Raw genomic sequence first — 25,343 nt, 5'->3', positions numbered from 1 at the left:
TAGGACCCCTCGACTTTGGAATGACCTGCCTGAGAAGATCAGGCCTGCAGAATCAGTGACATCACTTAAAACTCATTTTTATGTGATCTTGTCTTCTTTATATTGTCATGTTTCTTCATGGCTACTGCTCTCACAGTCCATATCTTTCATTGTCTTCCCTGACCATATTCATTCATTTATTTTCAATGACCGCTTATCTGAGTCATCCAAGTTGTGGTAGGTTCACTTGCAGTCCGTGGCCCTTTGCTGCATGTAATTTCAAAGACTTCATGCCTCTCTCTCTACTAAACTTCATTAAAAGCATAATAAAGCCCAGGATCACCATATTCTTAAATCTTAAATCTTCTCTTGTCTTTGTTTGGCCTCAGTGTCTGAGTCTTTGTTGTTATTTTATTCTTGTCTGTCAAAGCACTTTGTAAAGACAGTTTTTTAAGGTGCTATATGAATAAAGTTATGATAACATATAATTATCTTAAATTTCTTCTTTGCTTAAAATACACAGGATCTAATTTCTGCAGAATGTGTTGTGTAACTGGCAGTGTGGAGGCGGCTTTGAAGCAGCTCATGAATACATTTTCCTGACTTCTTTTGGGGAGAACCATGACCTCAGTATTTCTACAATCCTTTGTGAGAGCTCTGAATGCATTCAGCGTTCCTCCTCCTCCTCTCTTCTTAGCTTTAATCGATACTGCTGTCTGCACCGACAGCATAACAGCTCAAGTTTCACCCACGAGTATCTCCCAAAGGACGTATGGAGTACCTGGATTTCCACCGTCTGTGGCGATCAGAGAGAAAAGAATAAAGATCTGCTGCTGACAGTTGATTTCCTTTTTTATGTGTCTGGAGGTGGGACGTGACACTGCCTTCAACTTCTCTGTGTTGTGTTTTTCCTTTTGGGTTTAATATTAAGTTGCTCTTTAATCATCTTAGACTTGCTTGTTACAACAGTTACTGTTGATTAAACTAATTGATTAGAATTATTAAACACTTTAGTTTATTTCAGTCCCTTTTGCATGAACAAAAAAACATATTCAGATTGTCTGATCTCTCTGATTCACTGCAGGGATTAATGGCAGACTGAGGCTAAATTCACAAGGTACGCAGAGCACAGTTTACCAGGTCAGTACCTACTTGTTCCTACATTTGACCACAAGATGGCAATAGAGCACTGCTCCACACACCTCTCAGAGTTGATGAGCCTTCAGCTCATATTCAACATGTAGCACGTTCTCAAGCGGAGGGGAAAAGGTGATGCTAGAGAAAGAGTCCTTCTCCATCTGTCCCTTAGCACCTGGAAAGGTGCCAGCATGACAGACTGAGGGGGGCGGGGGGGGGGGGGGGGGGGGGCGGGTAGTGACATGTCAACCTGATCCAAATCAGTGTCAGGTGATTTCTGGGGGCATGAGTCTTCACAGGCTGCAGAACAAAAGAATGAGTGGAATAAATGCAGCAGTGATTTGGCAGTGGAAACCTAAAATGAGAAAGCTGCGTTGTGTCGTTTCCCTGATATGAGAACATATCAAGGTTTTGTGTGTTTATTTTCTCCTTTTTCTCAGTTTGGAGAGCAACAATAAGTCAGCCTTCTCTCCCTCAGGTGATGGCAAACCTTATGATAAGCACATCATAGGCAGATCCACCCCAGCGGAATCTCTGTGCACCAGGGAGCTGTAGCTTTAGGCAGCGGGTGAAGCAGTGCAGGCATAACAAAGAGCCAGAGGAAGACAGCCGGAGAGCTTGGCAGAGATGAGAGGAGCTGCAGCTCTTTCTCCTTTCTCGTTCCCCTTTTCCCTCCCCGTGGCTGCCTCTGCAGAGCGCAGGAAGAACAAAGTCAAACAAAGGAGGAAGAGAGGAGAAAGAGGAGCAAAGGGATGCGACTCCACGCTGCCACTGTACCTGGCTGCTCGAGACGGGGGCCAGATGCTCCCCGGAGACCCTTAACAGCTCAGACGACTGCAGGCACAGGCTGCAGCAGAGGCGGCTCGCCTCTGTTTCTCCACCAGACGGTACACAGCAGTGGCTGAGGCGTCACCTGGTTTAAGCGGCGCACTCGGGGGGATAAAGCAAGGTGCCTACTCATGACAGAATTGAAATTACTCCTCACTGAAGAGCAAATCTAGATGTCAATCTATCCCTGGGAGAGAAAATGGCTTGAGTTTCCTCATTAGAAGTGCAGCCCTTTGAGCCGCCAGGAGCCCTGTTTCTCATCTCAGCTCGACATCTGCATGCAGACACATGAATAAATAATGCCCCGAGCTTTCAAGGCCACACAAGGCTCTCCCTACTTTGCCAGGGCATGACAACTAAAAGCTATAAAACATCAGCAGGAGCTGCCACCTTCATCTAAAGCTTAAATGTTTGTGATTAGATAGCTTGTGGACCATTGTGCGCAGAAGTGTGAGCTTTCGCACCACAGGATCCGATGGGCTCTTTGGCCAAACCAGGTTAGAAAAAGAAGGGGAAGGAGACGGTGCGACCTTGTGATGGTCCCCCCCTCCCCTCCCCCCATCCAGCAGTCACTGGTACGCAGGGGAACGGCTAAATTTAGCGGCTCCACCACAAGAACCAGTTCAGCAGCAAGGCTGGGATGACAGAGTACACTGCAACGGTGTTCATAAATTCACACCCAACTGTTCTGGATTTACATTTCTTTCTCAATTTTCTTCATTCCTCCTGAAAAGTAGGGCTCATCTGTTATCACGACCGGTGCTGTGCTGGGCCTCAGCCCCTGACACTGTGCACTGTTAAAAAATCTAAATCAATTCAGAGTCCCAATCCTATTTATGTGACAAATTCGGACAAAGAGCAGAAATCATCATGCTGGTGTATTACAGCTTGATATTTATTTGCATAAACTGTGTATAAAAATCAGTCAAATCTTCTGACTGCTCATGTTTTTCTTTTTCTTGGTCATGTCATGTAGTCATGTATATGTCAGTATCATAGTCTGATGTGAAGATTCATACTCTAGTAAACCTATCTCTGAGAGTTCTGGGATATGTTGACCCCAGCTTGTTATGCAATGTTGAACTGTTCCTTTAAATCAAAGCTTAAAAATACTGCTCCACCACTATGAGTCAACATTTAGGGAAATCACTTATTAAAGACAGTAAAACAGCTCTGTTTAAAGAGAAGAAAAGCACACCAACATGTCTAAGGCTCACTAACTAACATGCTGAATTACGGCTGACTGTTGAACCCGCAGACAAACCCAAATGTAAAAACAGGTATTTGCAGTTTTAGGAGGCGCTGACATGCTAAAAGTGTTCCTTGCTGAGCAGTGACTGTGACTGCATGCAGCTTCCCGGAGTCTCGCTGTCACCGTGAGGTCACCAGGCTTGGTCTGTATCTGGTAACCCACAATATAGCTGGAGGCACTGCACGAAAAGTACTGAGCACTGTTATTCCTTGAGCCACACCTTTATGCTAAGCTAGGCTAACCACATCCTGCCTCTATCAGACACACAGACATGAGACTGATATCAACCTTTTCATCTCACTCTCAGAGAGAAATCAGATATTGTACTTCCCAGGGGTAGCACTCTGGTAGCTCACCTGGTAGTGCGCACTACCCAACCGAGTCCTTACCGCAGTGGCCCAGGTTTGATTCAAACTTCACTACTGAACAAAGGCCAAACATGCTTTAAAATTCTGGTTCAATTCTTGCTGCGTGATTTATTACAACAGGCGATGTGAGGACTGGTTCAGTAGGATATTTTTGCAGTGCGTGTGAGGCTGGGGCAGCTGGCAGCTTGTAGCAGGTGGAGACCTGAGTTGAGTTGAGTAGTGAGGTGGGACGGCTCGATGGATGACCCTGACTCGGAGGGGTCACTGTGCTCTGCGCTCACCTGCAGTCTCCTGACCCACTCCGAAGCATTAACATTCACCTCGTTCCCACAAAAACACTTTCTCTATTGGCAGCGCTTCCGCACAAAGGCCCGGAGGCCATCAACGGGCTGTTTGTGTTAAAAGCTGAAGCAATTTTCTGAAAAATGATTGCTGCCTGACACCTCTGGTCCAGGTCTGTGTAATGCTTGTCCCTTATCTAATCCAAACTAAAACTGAGATCTTATCTTATAAGGTGAGAGTTAGAATTCTGTATGTTTGTGTTTCTCTGTAATTAACCCCGCTATCTCACATGCTTGAAAATGGGATTATAAAGCAGCGGCACACATGCATGTCCCGAGTCAGATCTTAATGGTGATAATATTGAGAGGTTCAGCAGTAACTGTTCTGTCCCGAGGGTTAAAGTAATAATCTGCAACATTCCCACACAGATAAATTACTGTTTTGTTGCTCTGTTGCTGAATGATGTAGCCTTATCGCGAAAAATATCAATCTGTCTAGAAAAAGCTTTATTTATGTAAGAAGTCATGTAGATATTTCCATGGAAGAATCCTCTGATGCTCCTTGCTTTACTGGAAGCAGCAACTGTAGTTTATTTGTGATAAACAGAAGAAGAAATGGTTAATTAACTAGGAAGAATGTGTCAAACTTCATCAACAGAAAATACCCAAAGAAAACAACACCAACAAACAAAACTTGCAGTAGTGGACACAGTGTTTGATTGCCAAGTTATTTCTGGGAATATGCGCGCAAAAACACCGCAGTGCTGGCCGCCAAGCTGCACCGACGTAGCCAAAATCAACACAACAAGAATCTCACAGATTACCACTGCAAGGTAGCTGGATGCTAAATGTCTCAGTGCTTCCTCAGGACTCAGGACTATACCACAGGATGTAAGGCCCTGCAGAGGAATAGAGTCATTTCTGTGCTCCAGCTGACCCTGAGGAGCCACGTCGTATTGCGCTGTTTGCAGTAGCCCAGCTGTAGCAACATCCTGGGGATCTCCACTCCATCCTGATCACACACAACACAATATCCTCGTCTCTGACAATGAGAGGGCACAAACATATCTCTGCTGTTTGGTCTTTATATTTGTCCCGATCCATTCAGAGCTCCAGAGCGATAAGAGCAGCATATACTAACCATATACTAGAGGCACTGTATCTCATTACCTTGTTACTACATATTTTTGTACATGCATCAAGGTAGGTAAATATGGATTTAAAAGTAAAAGCTTGGGTAAACAGCACTCGTCTTGCTCAATTTGAACACATTTCCCTCTACATACTCTGAAAGCTACGAAATAATACTCCCCGTGTCACTCTAAGTACATATTTTATACATAACACCTTTGTTAAATATAGATTTTTGGCGAGATGGGCAGCAATGGCCCTAATTTGAAACTTGACTAGATCTCCTTCTATGTATCACACAGTGTGCAAACAAGAGCCTTGAGTTCTTTCATTGTTTGTCTTTAACAGCTAAATCTATTCCATTCAGCTATCATCACATTTTTGATGTCGAGCTGTGTTTGGAGTTTTTTATCTGATATCTTATGTATATTACTGTTATCACTTTGGATATGACTAAAACAAGTAAACATCTCCACAGCTAACATTATGAATGACAAATCAAGACTCAGACCACAGCCACATCATATCTAGAGTAGAGCAAAGGTTCTCTGGTATTGTGCAAAGGTAGCAGAACTGATATTAAGGCCTGTGCGCTTCCTGTAACACGTTCATTCTTTTTCATGTTTCGCCCTGATCAAAAAACAAACAAACAATGTGCTGATGTATCAGGACTACTTCCTCATTCCTCCCACTCGCTCTGAGATCAATAATTGCAACGTTTGTGGCCAGACGCTACGCTAGAATGAGCTCAACACCTACACTGCAGCCAGGAGCTGGAGCTCCTCTGAGAGCTGCAGAGAGGAGGCAGCCCAGTGCTGTGCATAGATACATGCACGATACGTACACAAGATGCTGTAGTAAGATTTCAGCACTCAAATTCTCCTTCAGAGCTGCACAGTCCAGCTGGGATTCTGACAGACTACACAATATTAGCTTTGACCTGTGTGATCTCATCTCACTGACTTCAGACCTGTCATGGTTCTGCATGGAAGCCACTGGAAAAGTAACGTTTGCCAAAAAGCAGACACTGAGGAGCTATGTGTCAAGAATGTCAGTTACGCAACACTATTATCTAAAGTTTTTTAAGTTAGGTAACATTAGCCACACAGGTCATGAGGTCACAGTGTACTGAATGTAGAAATGTGTTCTGTCGCTGCTGGAGTCAACTTTAATTTGACAATTAACAAGAAATTATGGTAAATGCTTAAACACAATGTAACAGTACCACAAGTACAGAAATGTCATAAAGTTCTGGATCCCCCACAAATCCTGTCACATCTCATATCCAGACTCAATAACTCCAACTACACCACTTGCACTAAAGCCATCATTTCCAGCTCTTCTTTTTTTATTTTGTAGGAATATTGGCAGTCTAAATTTTTAAATCTTTTCCCTTTCAAACTATTGATTTTCTTGCAAGTGCAATAATTAGAGTTCTTTCCATCATTAATGTTGTCTAGGAGGTAAATCAGACTTCCACTGTGAAGACCAATTTACTCTGAGACAGATCTAAACTGCACTGAAAGAACACATGAAAATCCCCCCAAAGAGCCACACTTGGGTTCATCTGCATGTGAAAAATATATGATTTTTAAGGGTTGTTTAGTCTCTCTCCTAAGGTCTACTGTCTGCTACATGAAGCTGCTGATAGTTCTCTACACAGATGTGGCTCATGTGAACGCAACAAGCCATAACCACAGAGCAGGAGCTGCCCAGAGACCTCAAGTGACTCTGAATACCTTGAATGACTAGGCTTTGGTCAGACTGGGCTGCACTTTAACAACTTCCTTCCTCATCGGGATTCATTGTGTTCAGTCCACAGTTCTGGGCTGCAGCTATTTTTACCAAAGCTGCTTTCCCCCCTCTGCCATTTGCTCTGCAAACACAGTGAGGCCAGCCTCTGTTTGTTAGTACGGCCGAATTATAGAGATGGCTGGTAGGAAAAAAGAGTGGCCCAGGAAGCATGAGGTAACATTTCTTTACCACATAAAGGCCAACAGGGAGTAACCTAACACTGAGCTTCATTTTGCGAGTACCTCTCCGTGACCTCCACTAGTGCAATAAAGTGTAGAGCAGGCATATCTAGGAAACATTCATTCATGAAGAGTCTTATCAACAGCCTGTGATAGTGAGTGGAAAGCTGGCAGATGGCCCTGTGTAAGAGATTTGACAGAGGATATTGTGTGGAGTAATGGAGCGCCTACAATGGCTGACACATACATATATAAACACAGTCATACCCACACAAAGAAATGACAAAGGGAACTGAAATGTCTCCTAGTCATTTTTGGGCTGCTCTCCCAGTTGATAGCTCAGCACTGTAAATCAATCCCACATAATTTACAGCAGCACATTCAGCAGGTCCTTCAAAGGCCCATAAATCTAACGCGATGGGTGTTGTGCGCTACGCTACCAAGGTAATAATTACACATTACTGCTGAGCCTCTTTATCTTGCAGCTCTGTTTGTGCTGCGGAGCTGAATTCTTTTCACACACACACAAAAAAAAGCACAGTCCTGTCATGTAGCTCCAACCCTTTCAACACGCCGACTTGCTCTGTGAATCCCATCACCATGGCAACGCACCACTTTCTCTATCTCTCCTCTTCCCTGCTCCCTCTGTGCACTTAGAGCAGCCCTCTCCACCGAGCTCATCAAAAATAATTCTGCCTACACCTCAAGCAAACATCGCTGAAGCCTCCTGGAGCCAAGAGGTCGTAAGTTCAAGCTCTACAGCAGCCAAAGACATGACAGTGTTAGTGTCATGTGAAAACCTCATAACTGATTTATTTAGTGTAAAAGCATTGCAAACCCCAACCAGGGAGAGCTGCTTTTCCAAGATCCTGACGTTTTTTTGAGGATTTTGAAGATACAAGGTTCTGAGCTGTCAGAACAGCTTGCGTCAGTGAAAGGCCTGAGATGCAGATGGAATTTCTAATCATCAGCATGAGCAAACTGCAGCGCTACAAGGAAGCAAAGCTGTTCTTTGTGAATTGATTTTATTGTCTTTCACTTTCCCTCAGGTGGGGGAATCTGCTCATTGTGATGCTTATCACACCTGCACTGTGCTCCATCTGTGAATTGGAGGGTCCCTCACTGATCTTTACTATAAACAACAACAGTCGTCTAGTCTGCAGCTTGGAGGACGTCTGCCCAGGTGGATTAGGGGAGGATGATTAGAGGATTGGCTATTCATCCTTGTCAGCACTGTCGAGCTGCATTATAGTCCCGCCATGAGACCGAGCTGATCCTCCCGCCCACACGCATTCGCTGGCTCGCTGCAGCCGCCGCTCAATTAAAACTTTATGGCCACAGCGCATTGCTGTTGTAATATATTGGTTGTAATCCCTTTGTGACCCATTGCACACCTTCACCGCGGCTGAGCATCACAGCTAATTGTCGATAGATCAGAAATGTCAGAAGTCGGCTAGGCTACACCGAGTATTAGCATATATGCATATTTACAGGGGGGGCTATGGATGTCGGTGTTTCTGCTGGGATGAAATGGGCTAGTTAGGATAGTTGCCAGGAAGATAGAGCCAGAGGGAATCACTTGAGGGGGCAGTTCTACCTAGAGAGAATCCTGACCCTTCAATCGCCTGCAGTGCTTCTCTCACACACACTACTCTCAGCTATGAGGACTCATCACAGTTAGAACAGCATCGCAACCTCCCACATTTGGACTGTCGTAGTGCATTTGGGCTCACATATTCAGACTCATTACACTGATTTCCAGCAGTGCATAAAGCAGATTAATAATATCAAAGCACATCTGTGCCCCTTGGTGGTGCTGTAAATCTTGTACTGAACACTCCGGCTTCAATTACATGATGATTTAATGACTGCTAATGCAGACCTGGAGAGCAGGCCACTGCGATATAATTAGCCATGGTGGAATTGAGTGTGATGGCTACATTGTGTGTTACATGGGAAGGACAATGTTTTACACTCACCTCTGGCCCTTGCTCCTGTACATGGCAGGACTCGCTGTCTCCCTCTGAGAAGGAGCCCGACTCGTCACTGGAGTTGGTGCCATACGACTGCTCACATTTGATCTTGGGCCGCACCTGGTTAAAAAGGGCATCCCCTCCCACACTTGCATCCTGCTGGTCCACATTGAGGCAGCGTGCCACGTTGGAGCATGGCGAGGAGGAGAACTCAAACTGGGGCAGGCTGCAAGGAGAGCCTCCGCTGCCGTCCTCAGGATAAGAGTATGAGGAGCAGGAGCTGGAAGTTCTGGTACGTGTCTCACAAGGCGGCGAGCGTGGGCACACTTTGATTGGCACTGGGCAGCTGGTGTTAGGTCGTGGGCGGCACAGAATTGGGGGCTCAGAGGAAGTGGTGCTGGGAGAAAAGGTCTGGGAGGTGGGGAGGGACTGGCTGGCTCCAGCCCATACATCCTTTGGCATGTGCTCAGTGAGCTCCACATCCAAAGAGTTCCCACCCGGGTAGGAATGCGCTGGGGTTCCCAGGCGGTTGCAGGCCCCTGAGGAAAATATGACACTACGGCGGTCTAGCTCAAATTCCTGTTTGCAGACCCCATCGCAGGAAGTGGACTTGAGGGACAACCCTGCAGGGAAAACGTCCATGTCCTTTGGGGATGTAACAGACAGACCTAGCTCCCCAGTGAAAGGCCTGAAGTCTTTTTTATGATCTCCCTGAGAGTTTCCTTTGTCCTGGGGGCAGACAAGTCTGTTGGCGTATAGCTGCTGTGATGTGTTGGGCAGACTGGGGTGGTCCACCCCTTTCTTGAAGAAGGCTCGGAGGCAGGAAGGGGACTTGGTTCTCTTGGTTCTTTCCACAGACAAGGGGTTATCCATCTCCATGGCTGTCACACTGTCCTTATCCCTGACGTCCTGCTCGTCCCCTGACAGGCACAATGAGATGGCCTCTTCCTCTGCCTGTGGTTCAACTTTGATCTGGGCCAAAGGCAGCCTGCCCTGACCCGGCACGGCCCCACTAACGCTGCTCTCCCTTAATGTGCTTGGAAAACCTGAGGTACTGGTGTCTGAGGAGGTGTCATTATTGTGCTTGTTGCAAGCCAACTGGTATTTCCTGTACTTGGGGCATCTTGGTAGGTCTGATGCATGCCGATCAAAGTCCAGCCGGCCATCCATGAAGTTACTGGGCACAGCCATTGCTAACCGATCATCGTCAGGGTGGCGAAAGGAGGTGATGGCATCAGCACATCGCCGCGCCCTGGGGGAGGTGGGCCTTTCCACCTCTGACTGCATGCTCTCGTCCTCTGAGTTGTTCACCTCCGCCGCCACCTTGTTGCAGAGCAGCAAGCCGTCCTCCTCGCTGCGCAGCTGAGCTTCCAGGAAGCGAAAACATGAGTCCTCCAGGTTGTGCATGCGCAGGAATTCGGCACAGCGGATGACCTCCTGGATGTTTTCTCTGCTGAGTAACAGCTTAGCAGTGTAGGCAAACTGCAACAATGGGGCAAATCCCCTGGCAGTGACCTGCGAAAAAACAGGGAAATTGCCAGCATTATCATCAGCACAGCCATTGTTCAGAACACTTGGAGTGTGGTGAGACAACCCGACAGCTCCAACGACCATAAACAAACACTGTAAAGTACCAGTTAATCTTTTTTATCGGGTCAGCACTGAACATTCTACACAGTAAATAAGAACTGGTGCTCTGGGGATGTTGGCAGGTTGTGTGTCCAGCCTCATGTTCATAATAACAACCTGTGGGACATTCCAGCAGTCTACCACTGTCTGCTCTGTGGTCATATCGTTGCTTTTCGCCTTCACCCACTGCTGTCACTGTTTTGCATTTGTAAAACCTTATTTACTTGAGGTAAGATGAAGAAGTGCTGCTTCATAGTGATTCAGTTAGACGTATTCATTTTTGGCAGCAGGAATCTATTGAGCAAATGTTGCATCAAGTGCTGTAGGGATATAATGGCGGTCATAGGCCCGGTGTCGAGTATTAGCCTCTCTCTACTGAGATTTGATATCAGTTCCAAGAGCTTTGACACTGATACCAAGCTAACTCTTTAAACAGAAGTCTAAACACAATGATCTGTGATTTAAATCAGGAACTATTTGATCAAGGCATAAGAAAACAAGATCACAAATCTGACCATTTGACGTCAGCTTTTGGCACTTGACAGTAAACTCTGGGTGGTGTGAACAAAATATTTAGATTGATACTCAGCCCCTGTTATACCCAAGACCTTTAGTTAACCATTTGGGGTCCAAGCAATTACCTATGATTCCAAAAGCAATTGATTGAACCCCAGAAGGTTAAAAAACTGCTTTGCTAACCCTTTTTGCCTTTGTAACATTCACAACTTGAGTGTGTCTAGTATCTGTACTGTTAGTTCTCCGATGGGCACAGCCGCACAGCCTCACTTTCTGTGTCAGTGCCCTGCATCCCCAGGTCAAGTGCCTGTAAAGCCTAATGGTTTGTAAGACCACAGCTTATCCCCGTTGTGGCCATGTGGCGCAGGATGATAGAGGGAAGCCTTCCATTTAGACTTAATGCCAGATAATTAGGTAAACTCCTGAGCCTGCAGAAGTCCAGGCCGCCCTCTGCTGTTGTTGTCACTGAGCACACAAACCAGAGAAAGGAGCCAGAGCAGCCGGCTTTAATACGAGCCTTGTCTGCCGTTTGGGGATCAGCGTGAGGTTCACACTAGGTTGCGTTCATCACTTTACTCAGACTCTGGCACCCAATCCCTGTAGCTTTATTGTGGTTCATTCTCTGGTGACAAACAAATTACTTGCTTTGCTTGGGGAATGCAAGCAAACCCCACATGGAGAAAAGGTGTGCTCACAAATGCAATTACAGAGGGTTCACTTTGAATCTTGGATGGTATTGTTTGCTCTACAAAGCACCTTTTCAGAGGCTGAGTGATGTAAAGTCTTTCTTACAAGACTTAACAGAGACTCGCAGATGTAGGGGATGAGCAGCACAATGTGGTTTTAATGAGCCCACTGTTTACTGATTGTTTTGCTGTCTCTGTTGGGAGAAACGAGAAGATGAATTACCCTAGGTGGAACTGTATCCACTGTGTGAGCACTGCGGCAGCTTCCAGAGGTCCAGCGTTCTCTGCCAGACACCCTACTTGTAAAACAGGATTTTCCCTCCTAAGTAATCAAGCTTCCAAAACCACAGAATTTACTCTGTGGATTTTTCCGCCTGGAAAAACAACTAAGCAGTATGCATGAGGAAACATGTAATGCAAATATGTCAGTGAAAAAATTGCTTGAGGTCATCTGAGTCACTCTAAGAATGTCTGGCTTTGTGGATTTTCAGGAAGATAAATACATGTGCATTAAGCTGCTCTTTTTTTTATTTTTTAGAAGTTTAATCCAGTAGGGCCAATACTTTATTGACTTCTTCCTTATTCACTTTAGAAAAATTCTACATGAAATTAGAGATAATACATGCTCAGGGCTCCAAACTCAACAGCACAATGGAGGACATGTCTGTGCCAGTTTGAATGGAACATGACCCCCAAATACAGACAGGGATTATGTGATTAAAGAACAGATATGTGAATTAGAGATTTAAATTGTAAAGCACCCAACTTGACTTTCAGCTAAACTGAATGATCTACAAGATTATGTGTCAGAACAACCATACCAAACGGAATCTGGATTTGAAATGTGCTCTGATGATGCTATCTGCAAGTGCCTGGAGCGCACACTGACGTACTGCGATTGTTTACAGTGATCTTTTTACAGCGTGCATGTTACCGGCGCTTGTGCAGTCTCGCACTGAGCTCTTCTCTGACAATATAAATCGCAACACAAATGGTTTGTTGAATTATTTTAATTTTTCATATGAAGGTAATTCTTTAATTGTGTTATGCTGCAAGGAATAATATTCTGAAGGAGAAATTCAGAATTGTTTTACTTTTATGAGGATGGATATTTTAAACTTTCTGAATCTTTCAACTAAATTCCACATCTTTCTTCACTTCTTTATATATTGATTGGCCTAAAGTATTGAAATTTAAATATACTGAGTCTGGCCATCAGATTCCCTTAAAATATCCAGAGGAAATGAGCCCAGTGTCCTCAGTGGTAGCTGCAGCCCTGTGCTCATGACTTCAGGTCAGCTCAGTCAGAGAAATTGACCTGAAACAGGTTAGTATGGAGCCTTGCTTGGGATTGATATTGCCAATATCCAACCGTGTGTGTATTTTTCTGATCCTTTAAAGCCATTTTCATTTAGTTTGATTTGATTTTTAATGTGGCTGTCAAGATGAGCATTCTTGAACAGTACTCTGTCATTTGGTGTTTTGATGATAGCGGTGAGGAGAGGACGAGCATGAAGGCCACAGCACATAATCATGTTAATGTATCATGTCAGGATAAACCTTGAGATTTATCAGCGTGTTTTCAAGGGGGTCACATATACATGTTACAGCACATGAGTATGTAACTTATCAATTCCCCATCCACTTTTCGTGTTTCTGTTACAATGGTTCACAGGCCACTGCTATCAGTGAGTCTCTCTTAAAAAGCTAAAAATAAATCCTTCCTTTCTGAATCTATATTGTAACCGCAGCACTGTGAAGTGTGGCTGTCAAATCTTTCAATATTTCTTTCAGTGGAGATATTTCCCAGATGGATTCATAAGACAGTATTTGTGCTCATGTTACCTGCACTGCCAGTGCAGCAGTGACTACATTTGATCAACCGTGCTATAAAAAACACAATTAGATGTGTATGTTAATACACATCTGCTGAATTCCTTTGTTGCTGTGAAAGAATACAGACAGCCAAATGTTTATGATGTTTATGACACCCCAGCATCAGTCTTAACAGATGTGTGAAATACACATATGTTTGCATAGTTGTAACGCAATACCATGTGTGATGGAGCGACTACAAGCACTATATTCAAGGTATTTCTGCATGGTGCGCTCCACCTGGTTCTGGATGTTGAAGCTTCATCCTTCCTGTGTTAACCCAGTGCATCCACAGGCTGCAACCTCCCAGCATGCCTCTGGTCTAGAGCTAACAGACAGTGCAACAGCAACGGGCATATCAGTCATTGTTAAGAGGAAGCTGCTGACTCCATATCTGTGAGGGGGGATGGTGTGCGTGTGTGTATGTGTGTGTGTGTGTGTGTGTGTGTGTGTGTGTGTGTGTGTGTGTGTGTATGTGCCTATACCAGAGCCAGTGGGTGGGTGGGAGTGTGTATGAGTCTAAGTGTGACAGATTGGGGGGAGGGTAGAGGCTTTGACTGGACTATCCGCTCTTCTGATGAGCGCAGCACATCCACTACTGCTGCAGCACTGCTCAGAAACACACACACACACACACACACACACACACACACACATTTCTGTAGGCGATAATGAATCCACTGAATCTGAATATCTTCTTCGCTATACATTGTGTGATGACATCAGGGGCTGCTGACGGGTCTTTTATCTTCCAAATCATGCAGCTATTTCAACGATCATGATGACATTTTTATTTCTACATTAAAGGGGAACCCCAGAGATTTACTCTTACACGTCTGTAAAACTGAGACACTTCCGAGACATAGATTAGAAAAAGAATGCTCAAAATCTGTGCAGCACAGGCAGTGACATCCTGACTATTAGTCCTTAAATGAAGGGTCAACGATGGGACATTTCCTATAATGCAACCAATAGAACCTTTTCATTAGATCATTTGCCTCCAGTTTGTTTCAGTGCCTAAGCTGTGTGTAAAAAAAGGCAATTTAAAGTATACAAAGTAATTCATGCCTGAGCTTCACTGTGAACATGTATTTACTGTATGCTGTAAGGCCAAACATGCAGCTGTTTTTAATCCTTTGCCAAGATATAGAAATGATTTTTGTTGATTTTTCTAATTTCTTTTGAGCATTTATTAGAAACCAATAATAAAATAATTAAACAATAAGGTAAGGCGCCTTCACAGTGCATGCAAAGTCAATGAAAAGATGCAAGTGTATGCAAACGCATACAAATTTGCTCTAGGCGGAGGTGCAAACTCAGGTGAAGATGCGTGTGAGTCAAGTGAGAACATTTCAGCCTTCTGAGACTTCAGTTCTCATCATGAGGCTTTATGACATTCATAATATCATATTTTCATAATTTATGTGGAGACATTGATGAAAAGAATAAAGAGTGGTAAAAAGTGAGTCTCCTGGTGAGTCCTCAGATCTGGCAGAGTCAGAGCTGTCACACACACACACACACACACACACACACACACACACACACGCACACACGCAGTCAGTTTATGCAAATAACACAAGATGAAAAAAGCTTCACGGTCCGTCTGAACACACCTGCATCACGCCAAAATGTTTGTTTATTTCCATGCTTCATTACTGCAGGAACATAAAAACCAATAGAGGCATGTTTGTATTATTTAATAATGAGAAGAAGCTCTATATATCCAGTGCAAAATATCTTCGGGACCTGTAATTAACTTGGAATTGATGCTGTTTGCTGCTTGGACAACACTGGAGATTTTGATTCTGTATTTATGAGGTCAAACAGTTTTACTGCTGTGTTGAAATGAAGAACACGGACTGGAAATAATCGAGCCTGCATCTCTGTGAACATTCCTCAGCACTCATTGTCCTTTAATCAATGTGACTTCTGTATTTGAAGTGTGCTGTTGTACATGTACATGTGTAGAGCAAACAAAAAGAACAAAACACAAACCTCCTAGCAACCTGAGCAAGTGAACAGCCAAATAACTGACAAGATAGAGACACACACACACACATCGAGCCATGCCGACTGTAATGGTGAGGCAGTGGTAGCCTAAATGAGGCTGGGCAGCCGGCTGGCTGCATCCAGGGCTGCTGATAAACAGCAAAGCTGCTGGAGGAAAAGTGCTGAGCGTACCAGGGATCTATTTTCAGCTAGTATCAGCAGCTGCTGCCTGCGGGAGCGCATCTTTATGTGTGCCCTGCGCCATATGTGATTACTCCACTGTTACAACCAGCACAGCAGCCTAATGAAGGAAAGCGTTAAGGGAGCAACACAGGATGAAGGGAGGGAGTGCGGGAGGTGGGGGTAAATACTGAGGGAGGATGGACGGAGTGCAGAGGAAAATGAGAGAGGAAGGGAGACGGTCACAATGTAGGAAACAAACTGTTAAAGGAAGGAGAGGAGGCCAGGGAGGATACACAGAGTGTTTCCTGGTCATTAGCCCACTGCCATGATGTCTGAAGCATTTCAGCTGTTAGCAGCTCTAAGTGTGTGAGTTAAGACAAAGAGACAAATTCATCAACGTGACAGATTGGGGCCATTTTAGGCGAACACAGCCCTGCTCTGCGTCTGGACTGGATAGGCGATACCATTACAGGGCAGGAAATCACAGGCAGTGGCAAATCACAATTCGCATGACATTTTTAGGAAGCCTGCCAAATATCCTTTCATAAACAGGCTGGGCAATGCTACACCATCCTCCCCTCTCCTTCCTAAATCACTCTCACTCTTCTCTCTCGCCCAGTACTTCTCCCTTACATCGCCCTTTCGCCTCCGTAGAAGAGAAGGCTAATTCATGCAAATGTTCTCCAGTGGATTCCTGCATGTCATGCATGCTAATGAGGACATGGCATGGTATGACAATGGAGCGCTTCCCCATGCAGAGGAAAACACTCCATCTCCATTGGAGGGAGCAGTGGATGCTTTAACATCAGATCTGCTGAGTAACCTGACATTAACCTCTGCTGCTTGCAGACAAACAATAAGGAGCCTGAGTCACAGCGCTAATGGAAATGAAACAGCCGCTGCTACTGTACGCTGTCATGACGCCATTGTGGGTTAAGCTGTTATGCTGGAGGAGATGGCAGGAAATGTGCAGGGACAAAGGCCTGCTGCAGAGCAGAAAAGCTCTTGGGCCAATGGAAAATCTTCTCTAAAGGCAGCTAGAGCAGACACACAGTGACTTACGAACCAGACAGCTTCTATCGGTCCTACAAGCAGGAATACTGTACATCACACTGAGAAACAGGTGACATGCTGTGTCATTATCTGGATATAAATCTGGTAAAAACACAGTGGAAAAGAGATTCTGCACATTCACTTCATTCACAAACCCAATTTTTGCAACGATTTTCAAAACATACAATGGTATTTAAGATTCTCCGACTGGTTTCCTTGGTTACCTTCCAACCTTTCTTTCTGTCTGTCTGCTATACAAATGAACTGTCAGTGAGTCAAAATTCTAAATCACGGACACTTCTGTTGTTGCTCAAAGTTTTATTACTGACTTGTTTGAAGGGACTGCACTGTGTTACCAAGCAACAACACAACTTTTACAAACATGAAATCAGGCTTGTTGCTCGCTGTGATTACCCATTATTGAGATTTGGTGCCATGAATAAAAATAAATGAAACAGAACAGAACTGAATATATGACAGACATGTTTTCAGTGAAAACTGTGTATTGAGGCAGGAAAAATAACAACTGAACTGTTAACTAAAATGATGGGATATTCTGAGTCAGAGTTTAGTCATTAAAAAGATTCATAGAAAATATATAATAATAAAGTTTAAGAAATATCCCTAACTGCTCAACCTAACATTACAACCATATACATTGAATAAAAAAACGTTCCGAATATAATACAGCCTGTAAAAACTAGCCAATATGGGCTTGCTGCTGTATCAGTGAGGTTCTAGTATCAGGCTTAACAGCTAACAGTGAAAAGATGTACTAAGCACAGTGACTGAATCTTCACATGGATGCTGACAGAACAGGTAATGTAAGGAAAGTGTCGTCCTCACTGACAGCAGAAGCTCAGACCTTTCTGGTGTTGAACTGTGGGTAAGTAAACCTCCCCCTGAACGTGGATTAAATCAGATAGTGTATGTCCTAATCCTCTCCCAGTGCAGCTTACTGTACAAGCCAGACAGTGGGGAGGACATGACCCCACCTAAACAGCGAGCTAAGGATTCAACACTGTGTTTGTTTACTATAAAATCTGAAAACATTGAATTTATCCAAGTATATCAGTCAACATGTGCCAGGGCTGTGTCCAGCATTTCTTTGTTCACTATGCGTACACGACAGATTCTTCAACCCAGACTGATGAAAGTCTGTGTGTTCCTTTCATTAAGGGGGATGTTCACTGCTTAACCGTGCTGGGTTTGGAGGTTAAATACAAAGAGCATAAACACAGGGATCACACGGCAGGCTGCCGCCCGCCAGGCCGGCTGCCACCCGGCAGGCCGGCTGCTCAAGGTGCTCCTCCACCCAGCCTCTTACACTCAGACAAAGAGCCTGTATCTTCTCTGTCAGCTTATGACATGAGCTGCGTCCTTGTGTTGGCAGAGAAAGAGAGACCCCCTGCCGGACCAAGGGGGTTGGGTATTAGTGCCAGTACTCCCACCGTGGTGCATCACTCGTCTCCATACCGCTTACTCTCATCTTCTATCACCCAACCCCCATCTTTAAAGAAGGCAGGGCACTGTCCTGTCTCCTGGCTCCCACCATCTGTCTAATAGGCTGTATTTGTGTGATAGTGTCCTGGCCAGGCACTGATGCCCCCTCAGATTAGCCAGCACTGTGCAGGTTGAGTCCTGATCGGCTGTTTGACCATGAGGCGGTGGATGGATGTCACCATCAACCCTCCTGAACCATCACAAGCATTACTGTCTCTCTGGTCGAACTCAAAGCAGCGGGACCTTTTAGTTCACAAGTTCAAAACAGGTCTTTTGGATTCCAGCTGACCCAAACAGACTTAAGAACTCTTTCTGGACTCTCTGTCACTCTCTGTCAATTCATTCATTCACCTGTTTACAGCATAATTTAATCATACACAGTCCTTTATTCCCATTTGTAGTTCTTGTTCTCATATATATATATATATTTTTTTTTTTTTATTTCTACAGCCACTTTCTATTTTTTTTTATATAGTTTTCTATTTGTATATAACATTTTCTATGGTCACTTTCTATTTTTTTATATAGTTTTCTATTTGTATATAACATTTTCTATGGTCACTTTCTATTTTTTTATATAGTTTTCTATTTGTATATAACATTTTCTACAGTTACTTTCTATTTTTTATATCGTTTTTGTATAGATGTTTAACACGAGTTAACTTAACACTGTTATATATTTAACTTCAATGCAAATGTTTCATTATACGTTTCTTTTCCTCTGCACATTTTTAATGACTCTGTACATATTTAAATCCTGTGCAAAGGTTTACTTTCTCTGTCTGTCTGTCTGTCTGTCTGTCTGTCTGTCTGTCTGTCTGTCTGTCTGTCTGTCTGTCTGTCTGTCTGTCTGTCTATCTATGTGAGTGTTCCCTCATCTGCCACCTCTATGGTCAAACTTAAATGTAGGTCACTTGAAATACTGGGTTAAAGTCTGATTCTATGCTGACTCAACCATCCACCCAAAGGTTTTTGGATGGTGTAACAATGTCCTGCTACTTTCACCTTTGCTTCCATGCGAGTACGGTCATTATTCATGCAGCCACATGAGGTTGATAGTCGGGTAAATGTACACTTCACTCTCTATCTCACTCAGCCACATTTCTCCAAATGTTGATTCTGTTCTCATTTAAATGAATGAGCTTGAATAACACTGGATTTGGTCTGAATACAGTCTAACCTTATATGTTATGAGGACAAACTACGTTTTTGTTACTAATGCTACTTTTATGTCACTACTGATAACAAAGTCTCGAGTCTTTCATCCAACATTTTCAAATTCTGTGTGTGTGGTGTGAATTTTAAGGGCTGAAAGCAGCATTCTAGACTTGTCTTGTTAAATTAAATCACAGCAAATCGTTTACAGCACGGCAGGTGGATACACTTTCCTTTTAAAAAACAGGGTGCACATTTTGTGTGTGTGTGTGTGTGTGTGTTTTCTTTTGGAGATGAAAAATGTGCAGTGTTCCCTGGCTCATGAGCAAGGAAAGAACTGACAAACAGGAGGTGGTTTGAGGTCTGTGAAGCAGCACTCTGCTGAATCACAGCGCTGCCCTCTCAGTTTTTCCAGAATAAAAATCAAGAGAGGGCAAAAAAAACAACAACAAAAAAAAACGGTAAGACTGATGATCCACCGCCATCATTCAGCCTGTCAGAGCATTCCCACACTGGATGGTGGACGATGCAGTAGTCAATCACTGACTCTGTGAATGATTATTTGATTCAGTCAAATCAACGAAATTGAATCTGATCGATCTAATTACTTCAATAAATTACGTTTCTGCTGCAACATTCTAATGTACAGTAGTGACAATCATCTGATTCTACATTTCAGCCTCTTGTACTGAGCACACAGGCAACATGCTGCACTAGTAACTAGCTGTCAGCACTCTGCTGTGATCACGACAGTGAGGACTGAAGCACATCTTTGCACACAGTTCCACAATACGGAGGTCATTCAGTTGGTCACAACGATGACTGCTCCTCTCCAGTGGAGGGCTCTCTTTGAAATTCCTCTGCCTGGCTCGTATTTGTGGCACGCTGATTCTTATAAATCCCCCTTTGTTCTGACGCTCACAAGAAATATGATGTAGAGAAAACACTGTGTGTTTGTATGTGTGAAGCCTCCATCGTCCCAACTTGGACGTGGTGCTCTTCTGTTCCTTCCCCCTGCCGGCTGGCCCGGAGGATAGCATCGCCGAAGATAAAGCGGGATTGTTTTTGTTCCCATGATGTTATGGCCAACAAAGCCCCTTGATGAAACTGGCTGCCCCTCTGCAAGCCCACAATCACATTAGATATAGATGATGTCACTCACCCGCGCCAGCCCCAGCTACTCCAAGGGCAGCGAGGCCATGAGAGAGGAGTGATGAAGGTGGTGGGGGAGGTGGTCTTTTGTTTCACATTTCATCTCCACCAACCTCCCCCTCTTTTCCTCCTCGACTAGCAGCCTAACTTGCCCTTTGTTTCACATAGGTGGCAGTCTTCAGTAACTGCTGAAGGAATACTGTCCACGAGCAGAGGCAGACACAGAGGGTCAGTGAAGTGTTGCTAACCTAGTGCAGCTTAAGGCTGCTACTCCGAGCTGACACATATCAGCGGGGGCTGAGCAGACCCGGAGAGCAGGGATGTGTCAGCATGCTGCAGTCACTGACCGTAAAAGCAAAGGGTGACAGGGGACCTTAAAAAACTGGCCACATCAGTGATCTGACATTCCTCCATGATGCGGCTGTGACTTGTCTAGACAGTCACAGAGAGAGATGTACTACCTGGAAAATTCCACCTTAAATAGAAAAACATGGTAACAAAAAAAGAGCCATTAGCTCAGTAACTTATGTTTCTATGTTGTTACCTTTGAACCTGAGTATTTCCTTTTTATGCCACTGTAAACCTCTACTCCACTATACACCACATTTATATCACAGCTGTATTTACTATTTACGAAGGGGAAGGAATAAATAATTGTGTTTGAGCTTGAACTTGTATGTAGGTTTAGAATTCATTTCATTTTTATTATTCTCTTTTCTTTTTTTTGCATAATCTTTTTCTTTGACATGTTCAAGATAAAATATGAGATTTTAAATCCATAATATATACATTGGAGGTGGTACAGGGGTGCAGTGGTTCGCCCTGATGCCTCACAGCAAGAAGGTTCCTGCTTCAAACTGTGTTGAGTTTGCATGTTCTTGCTGTGTCCGCTTGCACCGGCCTAGGTTCACTGGTGACTCTAAATTGTCCGTAGGTGTAAGTGTGAGTGTGAATGGTGGTTTGTCTCTATGTGTATGTATCCTGTGATAAACTGGTGACTTGTCCAGGGTGTACCCCGCCTCTCACCCTAAGTCAGCTGGGATATTCTCCAGCCCCACCATGACCCTGATAAGGATGAGCGGTTACAGGTAATGGATGGAATATATAGATATATGAAATAGTAAACACAAGTTAAATTGATCTCATCTTCACTGGCTACAACATTTAAATTCCTTTTACATGTGAATGAATCCGTAATAATAATCCAAAGTATATATACACTGTATAACTCTCTCTATATGACACATTCTGCATAATACTTTTAGTTAAAGCACATTCTTCTGATAACACTAACAGTACTTTTGTGTACTTTTAATATTTTGAATAAGTATTTTTACATTGTGGTACATGAGTACAGCTTCTCCCACTGAAAACAGCTGGTCTGATCATATATTAATCATCTAAGTCACTTTGGATCTTGTCAAAGTGCATTATTCACTATTTCCTGGCTATGACACTGACATCGATTAGATTATATTAGAATGAAAATAACTATTTTGAAATGCAAGAATCTGAATTTTTGCATTTCTCCCCAGCACATCACATTAGCGTGTACTGTAGCTCATCTCATGTGTCCATGTGACAGAATAAAGCCAAAATATTGATGTTGTTTTGCCATTTAGATAAAAAGATGAATGTAGATGGACAAAGGGAGGAAGGCTCGGTGAAAACCTCATTGGGAGTAACTCTCTCTCTCTGGCGCATTAAAGAGACAGTCAGCGAAAGATGTTGCCTTCCACACTCCATCTCACACCTGAAACACACAGCAGCTCATCCATTATTCATGTGTGCAGTGAGTGAATGAAAGGGATGCTGCTTTGAGCATCCAGGCAGCCGTTCCCTGCAGTCATCCTTTGAGTTAAGGAGGAAAAAAAAGCATGATGCTCATTTTACATTAGACGACAGTCTGACTCTCACTTCTTTTTCAATGAGTACTACGACAAAGTCATTTGACAGCCGTTACTTTATTAATGCGTGCTGGCCCCAGTGAGGGGCTGCAACTGCACAGCACATGTGAGATATGCCCCAGTTTTCACAGCAGCACATGTATGTGTATGTAGGCATTATGTGTGAGTGTGGGTGTGTAACATCAATACGTCAGAGGGTTACTTTCATCATGTGTTCAGTGGAGACGCTCTGACGGGGATCAGTCGAAAGTGACAGTGTGAGAGCTGAGGTGAGTAATTGAGCAGAGTGTTGCTAAACCTGATGAGCGCTACAAGCCCAAGGTGGCGTTAATCTCGCCACGAAATGCTACGGCGACATCTGACAGGTGCTAATTGGCAATCACAGCCCTATAGGCTCAATAATGCACTTTCTCACACCTTTCACTGAGACTTTATCCTCCGGCGAACAACAGATCAAATTAAAACACTGTTTTGCTACCACCCACTCTCATGGCGGAGGGAAAAAAAGCCACTGCGTGGAGAAAAGAAAAGAAAAATCAAAAAGACAGCTGTGAACTTAAAGCTGAGAGGTGATAATATATTGAAAAGGGAGCAGATGGAGTTATGGTGAGAGTTTTAGGAATGATGTGGTGCCAGTGGGAAACCTACAGGGTCCTCTAGGCCCCCAGAGCGGGCCTAAATGAAATTATATATATCTATTACTTCAATATTCTTCAAACATAATATGTATATATGTGAACATTATGCACATTCCTGCACAAACTGTACAGCTCTTTATATAATTAATGTCATACACAGCCTATTTTTTCATGTGTTTCATGTGTTATTGGTAATTTATGCTTCTTGCAGGACTTGCTTTCATCTTTATTGATATTTTTTATTTTCGTGTTAAGCACCAATATAATACAGCAAAATCCTTGCATTTGAAACAATGACTACAGAATTAGCAACAAACTCAATTCTGATTGAGTCGCAAAAAATATCTATAAAAATAAATGCTTGTAAATCAGTAGAAATCTTCCCAACACCCCTGAAATTCTCTCAAACACAAAATGCCCCGATGAGCTCACCATTTCAAGTTATTATTGGCTCTAATACAACAAATCCACACTGCACTCTATAGAGACATTCAACTAAACGGTCATGTTTGACTGCTGTGTGTGTTCAGGCAGCACATGAAGCTCATTTTCACACTAATCTGACTCTTCAAGTGTATTAAAGTGTTTTTCTAGTAAAGCATGAGTGCATGGGTTTTCCCTGGGCAACCACAGTGTAATATCACAGCACAACATGCAGCTTTGTTGTCTGTATTAATGATATAAGCGGTCCATCACAGTCACCCAACTAATAACAAATGCTCATGATGCCTCACTTTTTGTGACACCAGGGTAGATCAATATTCTCATGAGGTGCAGCATGTGCTGTCAGTCACTAGGATTTGATTTGGCCTGTGGGTCCATGTAATGCTGATGATGCAAGATGACAGTCACCAAAAACCGTCTGGTGGATGAGTTTCCTGTCAGTCCACATAACTTCATGTTTATCCTTCTTGAACACAAACCAGACCAGAACTAAAAGTGATTTGGTCCGGACCAAATAATCTGAACCACAGCTGAGACAGAGCCCTTAGAGATTTGAAAGATTCTTCCATGAAAATAAATATGACAATCATCGGTGGTTACTGAAACACTGCTCTGACGACGCAGCTTCATTAGAATTCATCTCGCCTCCTGTAAACTGCAGCTGCTGGGGACACCAGGTATCATCAGACTGAGGGTGTGATGATTCATGTGATCGCACTTCGTCTGACAGATGTTAATGTTACTTTGCAAGTTGGACCTGGATTATGCAACCAGAACCACTGGTCAGTCCTGCTACAGTAGATATCAGATAATGCTTTACTGCTGGACAAAGGTTGCATTCTAAGCTTTTTGCTTTAGGTGGAGGGTGAAGGTCAGTGTGTGTGTGTGTGTGTGTGTGTGTGTGTGTGTGTGTGGTTATGAATGCTAGGGGAAGGTGCAAAGAGCCTGGTTACTCTTGCTTTTGTACTAGTGTCAGTGGGGAGTTTCAGTGTTGCATTGTCTGAAAGTCTATAGCACTTCCACCCCTGCAAGAGAAAATTGTCATGGAAACAGTGTGTTTGATGGACGTACCTCTTCCGGAAGGCTAACGACCAAGCCATTCTCCGCCTGGCCCACCAGTGCCTGGAGGAAATACTCGCTACAGGCGGCCAGCACGGCCCGGTGCCCACGGAACTCCTTGCCCTCCACCAGGACAGTCACATCGCACAGGATATCCTGCTTCCGCTGGTCGTTGAGGCAGAGGAGGATATTGGTACAATGAACCGTCGACTCATACACATACATGGGGGCTTCAGGCTTCTCATCCACGGACATTCCGCTCACGCCCTGGAAATAGAAGCAACAACAGAGGGGGGTCAACTTACAGCCGAACCCAGCGGGCGCATACCGCAGGGCTGACATCAGCCCCTGGCGGTCTGCTGCAGCCAGCCTCATGATTCAACACATACTGACTGACTGCTGCTCCCTTCACATGATCACCACCACTTTAACATTTAAAAGCCACCAAAATGTTGTTGTGCATGGCCCTGTTAAGTGTGGAGCCACACAAAAACATCCATACACAAATCACAAAAGAGAGCAGTGCACACATTTCCACGTACACACTGCACATTCACATCACATGCACAAAAAAACCTCCAGGTAATTACATGAACAAAACATGTAGAGCAGCCTTTATTCAAAAGCTG

At 43.9% G+C, this 25,343-nt stretch overlaps 1 protein-coding gene across 5 annotated transcripts in view; it reads right to left on the bottom strand.

The window, feature by feature from the left end:
- bach2b (BTB and CNC homology 1, basic leucine zipper transcription factor 2b) overlaps window positions 1-25,343 on the bottom strand; it is a 93,738-nt gene that overhangs the window by 5,268 nt on the left and 63,127 nt on the right. For all 5 annotated transcript variants that reach the window (XM_019265855.2, XM_027284195.1, XM_010737313.3 and 2 more), the window contains 2 exons: window positions 24,727-24,981; window positions 8,929-10,437 (listed from right to left, as the gene is read on the bottom strand). In XM_019265855.2, the coding sequence (XP_019121400.1) occupies window positions 8,929-10,437; window positions 24,727-24,981 (1,764 nt within the window). The remainder of the gene's footprint in view (window positions 1-8,928; window positions 10,438-24,726; window positions 24,982-25,343) is intronic.

Source organism: Larimichthys crocea, chromosome XI (genome assembly GCF_000972845.2).
Source record: "Larimichthys crocea isolate SSNF chromosome XI, L_crocea_2.0, whole genome shotgun sequence".
In the NCBI taxonomy this organism is placed as follows: domain Eukaryota; kingdom Metazoa; phylum Chordata; class Actinopteri; family Sciaenidae; genus Larimichthys; species Larimichthys crocea.
The sequence above is the reverse complement of the archived record's forward strand: the minus strand, read 5'-3'. Positions and strand labels throughout refer to the sequence as shown.